The 9,728-nt window shown below is 36.1% G+C and overlaps 1 protein-coding gene and 1 pseudogene across 1 annotated transcript; both read left to right on the top strand.

Moving 5' to 3' along the window:
* The first annotated feature begins 1,226 nt into the window (after positions 1-1,226).
* Positions 1,227-2,237, top strand: LOC100990462 (olfactory receptor 4A8-like). Its single transcript, XM_008964306.4, has 2 exons — positions 1,227-2,127; positions 2,236-2,237. Coding segments are annotated over exons 1-2 (903 nt in total).
* Positions 2,238-8,184: 5,947 nt separating this feature from the next.
* Positions 8,185-9,728, top strand: LOC100990797 (olfactory receptor 4A8-like; annotated as a pseudogene).

Genomic DNA, 9,728 nt, shown 5'->3' on the forward strand with positions numbered 1-9,728 from the left:
AATTTATAAAAAAAGAAAAGAAATTGTTAGCAGAATACCATAAAGGAGAGGTGCACTAATAGTTCTGTAGATAGTTGACCAGAAAGTTCTGAATTTCTCAAATGTAATCTTATTGTTTTCCAGTGAGGAAATTGAAATAGACTTGTAAATGCATTCATAAAATGACCCAAATCCATGCCTTTTTACACTAGAATATGCTTTGTTTTGGAATCTGGTAACTAAGATTCTTTTTTTGCATATTCTTGGTATCTAAATAGTGTTATGAATAAAACCGCATCCCACTGTTCTGTACCTTTTTCTACAGTGTCTATTTTCTCCTCTCTCTCTACCTAGTTAATCCCAAGAATTCAGAAAAAAAAAATACTTATGGCATATTTGGTAGTTTGTGATAGCCATGAGTTAGTTCGCTTGAGTACAAATTAACTGCTGAAAATTTGAATATTGTATGTAAGTGTTGTAAAAATTGGAATATAAGCAAGGATAAAATGGAGAGAATCACAGCTTCTTATAAGGTGGACAGAGAGTCAGACCAAGTAATTGCCAAAGGGAACAATGTAATAAAAAATATCATAGTTATTCATACTGTTTGGAGTCCTGCCTTTTGGCATTTAATGAAAGACCAATGAAGACTAAACATCCTTAGAGGCATGAAGGAATGAAGTCTAACAGTAGATGGCCAGAGTACTGAGTGAGATTCTTCAGAAAATGTTATTCTTGGTGCGACCCAGATCCTACTATAAAGATACCAGAAATACAGACACAAAGGGCCAAATCTATGTCAATTTATTTATATACAGTTTATTACCACTACCAAATAGTAAGTTTTTTAAGACCAAGAACCCTTTGTCTATTCATCATAGCTGACTTCTATGCCAAGAAAAAATGTTTTAAATAAGAAGTTATGTAATATATGAGTGGCTATTGGGACTTTAACACTCCTTCTGTATGGAATATTCACTAAAACATAGAGGTAGAAACCTTTATCTGTGGCTGAAAATAAAATCTTTGAGGACAAAAAGAATCATCAAAGGAAGATGGGCTCTTTGGATGAGAAACTCAATAGAGACTTACTAAATGTTTATTGTGTGTAAATCACTATTCAGGACACAACAATGAAGACATGCTCAGTGACATCATGGATGTAATCATATTCCTGTTCACTATTTCATTACATATCCTATTCTCCTGAGCTCTCACCTCTGATACACCTTCTGAAAGAAGAGTAAATGAGACAGAATAACAATATTACAGAATTTGTCCTCCTGGGCTTTTCTCAGGATCCTGATGTGCAAAATGCATTATTTGTCATGTTTTTACTCACATGTATTGTGACTATGGTGGGGAACCTACTCATTGTGGTGACTATTATTGCCAGCCCCACCTTGGGCTCCCCAATGTACTTTTTCCTTGCCTGCCTGTCATTTGTAGACGCTGTGTATTCCACCACCATTTCTCCCATATTGATTGTAGACTTACTTTGTGATAAAAAGACTATTTCCTTCCCAGCTTGCATGGGCCAGCTATTTATAAACCACTTGTGTGGTGGTACTGAGATCTTCCTTCTGGTGGTAATGGCCTGTGATCACTATGTGGCCATCTGTAAGCCACTGCACTATTTGACCATCATGAATCGACAGGTTTGCATCCTTCTCTTGGTGTTGGCTGTGACTGGAGGTTTTGTGCATTCTGCATTTCAAGTTCTTGTTGTGTACAGTCTCCCCTTCTGTGGCCCCAATGTCATTGATCACTTTTTCTGTGACATGTACCCATTATTGGAACTAGCATGCACTGACACCTACTTTATAGGCCTCACTATTGTTTTCAATGGTGGAGCAATGTGTGTGGTCATCTTTACCCTTCCACTCATCTCCTATGGAGTCATCCAAAGCTCCCTTAAAACTTACAGTCAGGAAGGGAGGCATAAAGCCCTGTCTACCTGCAGCTCCCACATTACCGTGGTTGTCATGTTTTTTGTTCCCTGTATTTTCATATATGTTAGACCTGTTTCAAACTTTCCTATTGATAAATTCATGAGTGTATTTTTTACATTTATTACACCGATGTTGAACCGTTTTATATACACATTGAGGAATTCAGAGATGAGAAATGCTATAGAAAAACTCCTGTGTAAAACTAACTATATTTAGAATAAGAGTGTCCAACCTCCTGTAGGTAAGGAGGTATGTAGACAAGATCTTCCCATTGAAGTTTTCAGACTTTGAAGGATAATTCAAGGATCCCAAAATGGAAAGGCAGGACTTAGATGCTCCCAGCTCAATTAAGAAGTCATCCCATCATGGCATCTGTTTGAAGTTCAAGATCTCAACCTCTGTATCCAGACTGAGAGTGGATGGGACTGCTTGGGTTCAGGTCCTATTATGCACATTTTAAATTATGTTTTTTCTCTATTACACATCTATTGAGTCAGGGTATTTCTTCCATATGCCCAACACAGAATGGAGAAAGGGAGGAATAGGTAAATAAACTAGATGTTCCTGTTGAAAAGGGAAGGCTATGGTGCTTCCCTCTGGGTAATTTATTTAAAGGCTTGTGGAATATAAAAGCACCATATTCACAAATGTCTTTGAAACTGGCCCTTCTCAGATTTGAGCTGAAACTCTATTTGCCATCAGAAAATACTCGTAAAAATCTTAGAATTATGTTTGTATAGTTTAAAGTACTTTTCAGACACACCATTAAATTTTTCTGAAGTCTTTTCAACGTGTCTTAACATCCACAACTTTGAAATGACTTTTATTTTGATGACCTTTCTTACTTTTAGAATACTCAGCTCTTTGCAGAGACTGGAAAGGGAAATCACTTTTATCTTTGAGACCATCAAATTCTGGCTCTTTTTGGTTTCTTGTAAATTGTGTCTGAAAATGTAACAGTTAATCTTTTAAGTAATATATATTTCTTTAAAAATCTATGACTTAAGATACAATGCTATAAGAAACACTGTAACTTTCAATATTCTATTTGGAAATTTTAGCCAAATCCACCTATTCACTTAAGTACATTTTTTATTTTCTACCTTACTATAGGTGACAGAATTACTAAATTTTTTCAGCACTAGATAGTGACTCACTTTTTTTACAGCCTCCAGAACAGTTACATCTGTATTTTCAGCCTTTACTTATGATATCCTGAAGCCCCCTATTTTTGTATACTAAAGCCAATGCCATACACTTTCAATTGTTGTTATGAAAGCACCACATCTTGACTTGCCACTTTTTATTCTGGTGATTTCTTCATGTACGGTGCAGGGCTCCACAGTTTTTGTGATTTCAAACAACCATCATTTTATTTTATCTCAAAATTTTGTGAGTCGGGAATTCAGATAGTAGTTGTCTGGGTATTTGTTCTATTTTGTTTGGCAAGGACTGAAGTCACTGTCTTATTCAGCTGATAACTGAGATTTATGTAAACACAGGATAACTTAACTCATATTGATGGCCTATTGGAAGGGATGACAGTAAGAGATGCACTAGATCCCTCTTCCTATCCCTTAGATGAAGGAACATAAGATCACTCCAGAGAATAGTCCAGCTTCTTACATGGTGCTCAGATATCCCAGTGGTAGAAAGTAGATGGGTCCAACCAGTTAAGGGCTATGTCCAGAACTGACACAATGTCACTTGCATCATATTCTATTTGTCATAGTGATCACACAACCACCCAGATTTGCGGTTTTACAGATACAGAAGATAATCCTTGATGTGGAAGTGGCAAAGTCACTTTGCAGAGTAGCATGCGGAACAATTGTCTACATCTCAAAAAAAGCATATTGGAGTTTTATTCATTTAAGTTGGATCCATAAATCATCCTGTACTGACAACATCTTAGAAATATTGGGTTTTCTAATTCCTGAATACAGTATATCTGTTAGGTATTTCAAATGTTTAGTTTTGAAGGGTTTTGTAGTTTATATTCATGTAGGCATCTTCCTTAGCTATTCCTCAGTATTTATGTTTTCAGATTTTATCACAGATTTTTAATTTTTTAAAAATATTCTAATTGTCATTGTTGCAAGTATATGTAAAGGAAAATGAATTTTTTATTTGGCACTTGAGTCCTATAAATTTGCTACATTTACTTCTTATTCCTATGAAGTTATTCTTTAGGGTTTTCTGAAGCACTATCATGTTATGTACACGTAAAGAAAACACATTACTTGGAAAGAGACATGGGGTGTTTCAGTTTTGTTGTGTGTGTCAATTTTAGAAGGTTGCCCTTTCCCTACATTTTACCTAATTTGTCTAAGCTGTCAAAATAATTGAAATGATGTATTTCATAACAATCCCTTCCTAATCTTTTAAGTCTAAAGGATCTGTGGGGTCATTATTTGTTTTATGATTTCTGATGTTGGTATTTGATTTTCTCTTTCTTTTCTTTTGATCCCTCTTGCTGGCAATTTATCAATTTCATTATAAAATTACAACTTTTGGCTACTTTAATTTACTCTATTTTAAGTTTTGTATTTTATTGTTTTTGATCTTATATTTATGTCCTTTCATGTACTTACCTTGGCTTTTATTTACTTTTCTTAGTCTAGCTTCTTAAGGTGAAGACTCAGATAGCTGCTTTTTAACATTTGTTTTCAATGTAAGAATTTATAGCTATACATGTTTCTTTAAGTACTGTTTTGATTACACCTTACACATTTGGATATGTTTTTGTTATTGCTGATTTCTAAATATTTGGTTATCTCCATTATACTTTTTTCTTTGATTCATAAGTTCACTAAATATTTATTGATATGTTTCCCAATATTTGAAGCATATTCTAGATATATTTATATTATTTATTTATTCACGGCAAATTATTTCAAAACTTAGTGACTCAAACAATATGTACTCTTTGTCAATTCTTGTAGGTCAGGAAACTAAGGCTAGTTTAACAGGTTCCCATGCTTCAAGGTCTCTCACAAAACTGAACTCTAATCAAGGTGCTGGTTGGGGTTACTATCTCATATAAAAGCTTTGCTGAGGAAGGATTTACTTCCACACTGATATTGAGAAATAGGTCCTATTTTTACCTTAGTTCTTCATCTTGGAATCATAATTTAAACCTCAGTATCTTTGATCATATCTGATAGTTCTTCAGAATTAAACACGTTTGTGCAAGTTTTAGCACTTGCCAGTAACACAGCACAGCACTTATAGACATACTCTTTGAATTTTAGCAGTAATACATATTACATTTGGGGTGGAATAATTTAATCCATATGTTAGGTAAGTTGAAAATGACCAACTTTTAGTGTAGCCTGTTATGTGATAAATACTTTAGCTGGTTAGGATAGGTATACATGAGACTCTTTATCTAAGGCTCTTTTGACATAAAGATTCAATATTTAACTAAAGGTATAATGAGATGAAGAGGTTCAATGGACCCAGTGGTAAGCCAAGTCATGGAAATAACAATGGAAGTCCTTAAATACTGCTCCCTTGATGGCAAATAAAAATTTCTTTTTTGTAGAAACAGTTATTGAATTGATATGGGAATAAAATTTAAAACTTGAATTAATGAATGTATTAGTCCATTTTCACGCTGTTGATAATGACATACCCAAGACTGCGGAGAAAAAGGTGTTTAATTAGACTTACAGTTCCACAGGGCTAGGGAGGTTACAGAATCATGGTGGGAGGTAAAAGCCACTTCTTACATGGCTGTGGCAAGAAAAAAATGAGGAAGATACAATTCAAGTTGATATTCTGGTGGGGACACAGCCAAACCATATTAGTGGGCTACTGATCATTATGGTTATATCAGACATAGATACAGGTCTTGATCAAAAACCTGTACTCTAACCTAAAACTGCAGCACTATGATTACCTATTTTTGCAAGAATCAGAATGTCAGCTTCCATTCTTGGGATCTCTGCCTCTGAGCCTCAGTGCTTCTTGAAAACGGACTTTCTAACAGGAAGGGTAAGGCCCTCTTTAACAGGAATATTTTTAGAGAAGAGAACCTGGGGCTGGTTCTCTCTTATTCTGGCTGAAATATTACTTGCCTTACCTAAATATTTCTTAACATGAAACTCATAATTTATTATTCAATTTACTTTAAAATTATTTGTTCATATTACAGACATTTCACATTACTTGTCATTTAGCTATTCTTCCTAGCAAGAATCAGTTCTTTTACCTCTAGGGATTTTGTAAGAAAAAAGTATACAGATAGGCTACTTAATTTGAATTTGTTCCAAATATTCTAATTAACTAATCTTTAATGACCTTACTGTCTCTTTCTAAAATATTGTTGATGTAAAATTCATAGACTGTGTCTACACACATAAATGGAAGAATTATTTTTCTGATAGAACAACGCAGGAGATACCAAGAAAAGTTAATTCTGTCCAAAGTAGAGTATGTCTTCAGTTGGTTTCTGGTCCTCTAGGTGTAATGTTTTTTGTAATATATACCATTGCTTGTAAAAGTGAGTGAAAGTTCTTAATTTCCTGGGATGAGATTGGAGAGATATAGAGACATGCTTTTACTTAGGAAAGAAGTGGTCTTACGGATATGCTAGAGTTTTTAAATAAAAGTGAGACTTAGAGAGGTTTAGTAAGTGACCCAAAGTCACAAAGTAAGTGGTAAAGCTGGGGTTATAACTGAGGCAGTGTGGTTTCTCTGTCCACATTATTCACTACATGCTATGCTTTCTCTCCAAGGATTTCTTGGATATGAAATAGGCACATATTGAGTGAGAAACTTGTAGTCATAAGTTACCACACTAATCATGAAACATCTACCACTGACTGCCATTGTTCATGTAACAGTCATGAGCTTGGAAATTGTCATTTAATTATAAATATAGGAAAAATGAAAAAAGCAGAATAGAATAAGGGAGCGGCGCACTAATAGTTTCGTAGGTGGTTGACTAGGAAGGATTCTCAGTTTATCTAATTTAATCACATTGTTTTCCAATGAGCAAGCTGAGACAGACATGTAAATGCATTCAGAAAATAACTCAAATTGATGTCATCTTACAGTGAACTTAGAATTTCTTTGAGTATGCTTTTTTTTTGGAATCTGGACACTAAGATTCAATTTTTGAGTACTGTCAGTATCTAAATAGTGTTATAAATAAAACCATGTACCACTGTTCTGTAACTCTTTCTACAGTGTCTATTTTCTCCTGTCTCACTATCTAGTTCACCTGAAGAATTTGGAAATAAATACTCACAGCTAATATGGCAGTTGGTGATAGTCATCAGTTAGTTTTCTTGAGTTCAAAATTAGTTGATGAAAATCAGGATATTGTATGTAAATGTGATAAAAATTGTGGAATAGGTACGGATAAAATGCAGGGATGTACAGCTTCTTATAAGGCAAACAGAGGGTCAGACCAAGTAATTGCTACAGGGAATAATGTGATAAATAGGATTTTACTATTTATACAGGTTAATGTCCAGTCTCTTGACACTTAATGAGATATTTATAAAGACTGAACATCTTTTGAGTCATGGAGGACCACGAAAGCGTAACTGTGGAATGCTATAGTACTCAGTGAGATATCTCAGAAGATGTTATTTTCGATGCTACACAGATCATACAGTAAAGACACTGCAACAACTACAAACTCAAAGCACTGAGTCTACATCAATTTAGAGTTTATTACCACAATGAGAAAATAACCTTCTTGAGACCAATACTCTGTTGCCTATATATCATAGCTGACTTCTGTGCCAAGAAATATGTTCTAAATCAGAAGTTATGAAATATATGAATGACTGTTTGTCCTTTAACTCTTCTTCTATACAGAATATTCGCTAAAACTTAGAGGCAGAAGCTGTTAGTTACCTATAGGCTCAAAATAAAATCTTTGAGGACATGAGGAACTCAGTAGAGACTTGCAAAATGTTTATCGTCTGAGTAAATGACTATTGAGGATACAACAATGAAGATGTGCTCTGTGACATCATGGATGTAATCGTATTCCTGTTCATTATTTCATTACCTGTCCTGTTCTCCTGAGCTCTCAACTGTGACACAAGCTTTAGAGAAATACTAAGTAGGACTGAGTAACACTGTTACAGGATTTGTCCTCCTTGGCCCAGCTCAGGATTCTGATATGCAAAATGCATTATTTGTCATGTTTTTACTCACATACATTGTGACTATGGTGGGGAACCTATTCATCGTGGTGACTATTATTGCCAGCCCCTCCTTGGGCTCCCCAATGTACTTCTTCCTTGCCTGCCTGTCATTTACAGATGCTGTGTATTCCACCACCATTGTTCCCATATTGATTGTAGATTTACTCTCTGATAAAAAGACTATTTCCTTCCAAGCCTGCATGGGCCAGCTATTTATCGACCACTTATTTGGTGGTGCTGAGATCTTCCTTTGGGTGGTGATGGCCTATGATCGCTAGGTGGCTATCTGTAAGCCACTGCACTATTTGACCATAATGAATCAACAGGTTTGCATCCTTCTCTTGGTGGTGGCTGTGACTGGAGGTTTTGTACATTCTGTGTTTCAAACTGCAGTTGTGTATAGTCTCCCATTCTCTGGCCCCATTGTCATTGTCCACTTTGTCTGTGACATTTACACATGATTGGAACTAATGTGCACTGACACCTACTTTATAGGTCTCACTTTGATTGCCAATGGTGGAGCAACCTGTATGGTCATCTTCACCCTTCTACTAATCTCCTATGGAGTCATCCTAAACTCCTTTAAAACTTACAGTCAGGAAGGGAGGCGTAAAGCCCTGTCTACCTGCATCTCCCACATTGCCGTGGTTGTCCTCTTTTTTGTTCCCTGTGTTTTCATGTATGTTAGGCCTGTTTTGAACTTTCCTATTGATAAATTCATGACTGTGTTTTATACAGTTAACACACACCCATGTTGAATCCATTAATATACACACTGAGAAATTTAGAGATGAGAATTGCCTTAAAAACAACTCTGGTGTAAAAACTTTACTGCAGTTAGATTAAGAGTGTTCCTCGTCTTTTATGTAGGTATATGTAGACAACGTCTTTCCCATGAGATTGTTAGATTGTTATGGAATCATCACACATTGAGGTGCCACTTTTTTTTTTTTTGAGATGGAGTCTCACTCCATTGCCCAGGCTGCAGTGCAGTGGCATGATCTCGGCTCACTGCAACCTCCATCTCCCAGGTTGAAGCAATTCTCTGCCTCAACCTCCCAAATAGCTGGGATTACAGGCAACTGCCACCATGCCCAGCTAATTTTTTTTTTTTCATCTTTAGTAGAGATGGGGTTTCACCATCTTGGCCAGTCTGGTCTCAAACTCCTGACGTCGTGATCCACCCACCTCAGCCTACTAAAGAGCTGGGATTACAGGCATGAACCACCGTGCCCAGCCGAGGTGCCACTTTTTATTCTGGTCCTCCCTTCATGAATGGTGCAAGATTCCACAGTTTTTGTGAGTTAAAACCACCACCATTTAATTTATTTCAATTTTTAGGGGGCCAGGAATTCAGGCAGTTGTTGGCTGAGTATTTCTTCTATTTTGTTTGGCAAGGACTGGAGTCACTGTCTTTTTCATCTGATAACTGGGTAGTTGTAGGATGCAGGTTAACTTGCTTTACATTTATAGTATATTGGAAGAGATGACTGTAGGAGATCCACTGGGTCCCCCTTCCTATCCATTTAGATGAAAACCAGAAGAACCAAAAGGGGAGTCAGGCGTTTTACATGGTGCTCAGAGATCCCATTATTAGAAAGTAGAGGTGTCAGGCCAGTTAACGGCT

The sequence above is a fragment of the Pan paniscus genome, chromosome 9 (assembly GCF_029289425.2).
Source record: "Pan paniscus chromosome 9, NHGRI_mPanPan1-v2.0_pri, whole genome shotgun sequence".
Lineage (NCBI taxonomy): Eukaryota > Metazoa > Chordata > Mammalia > Primates > Hominidae > Pan > Pan paniscus.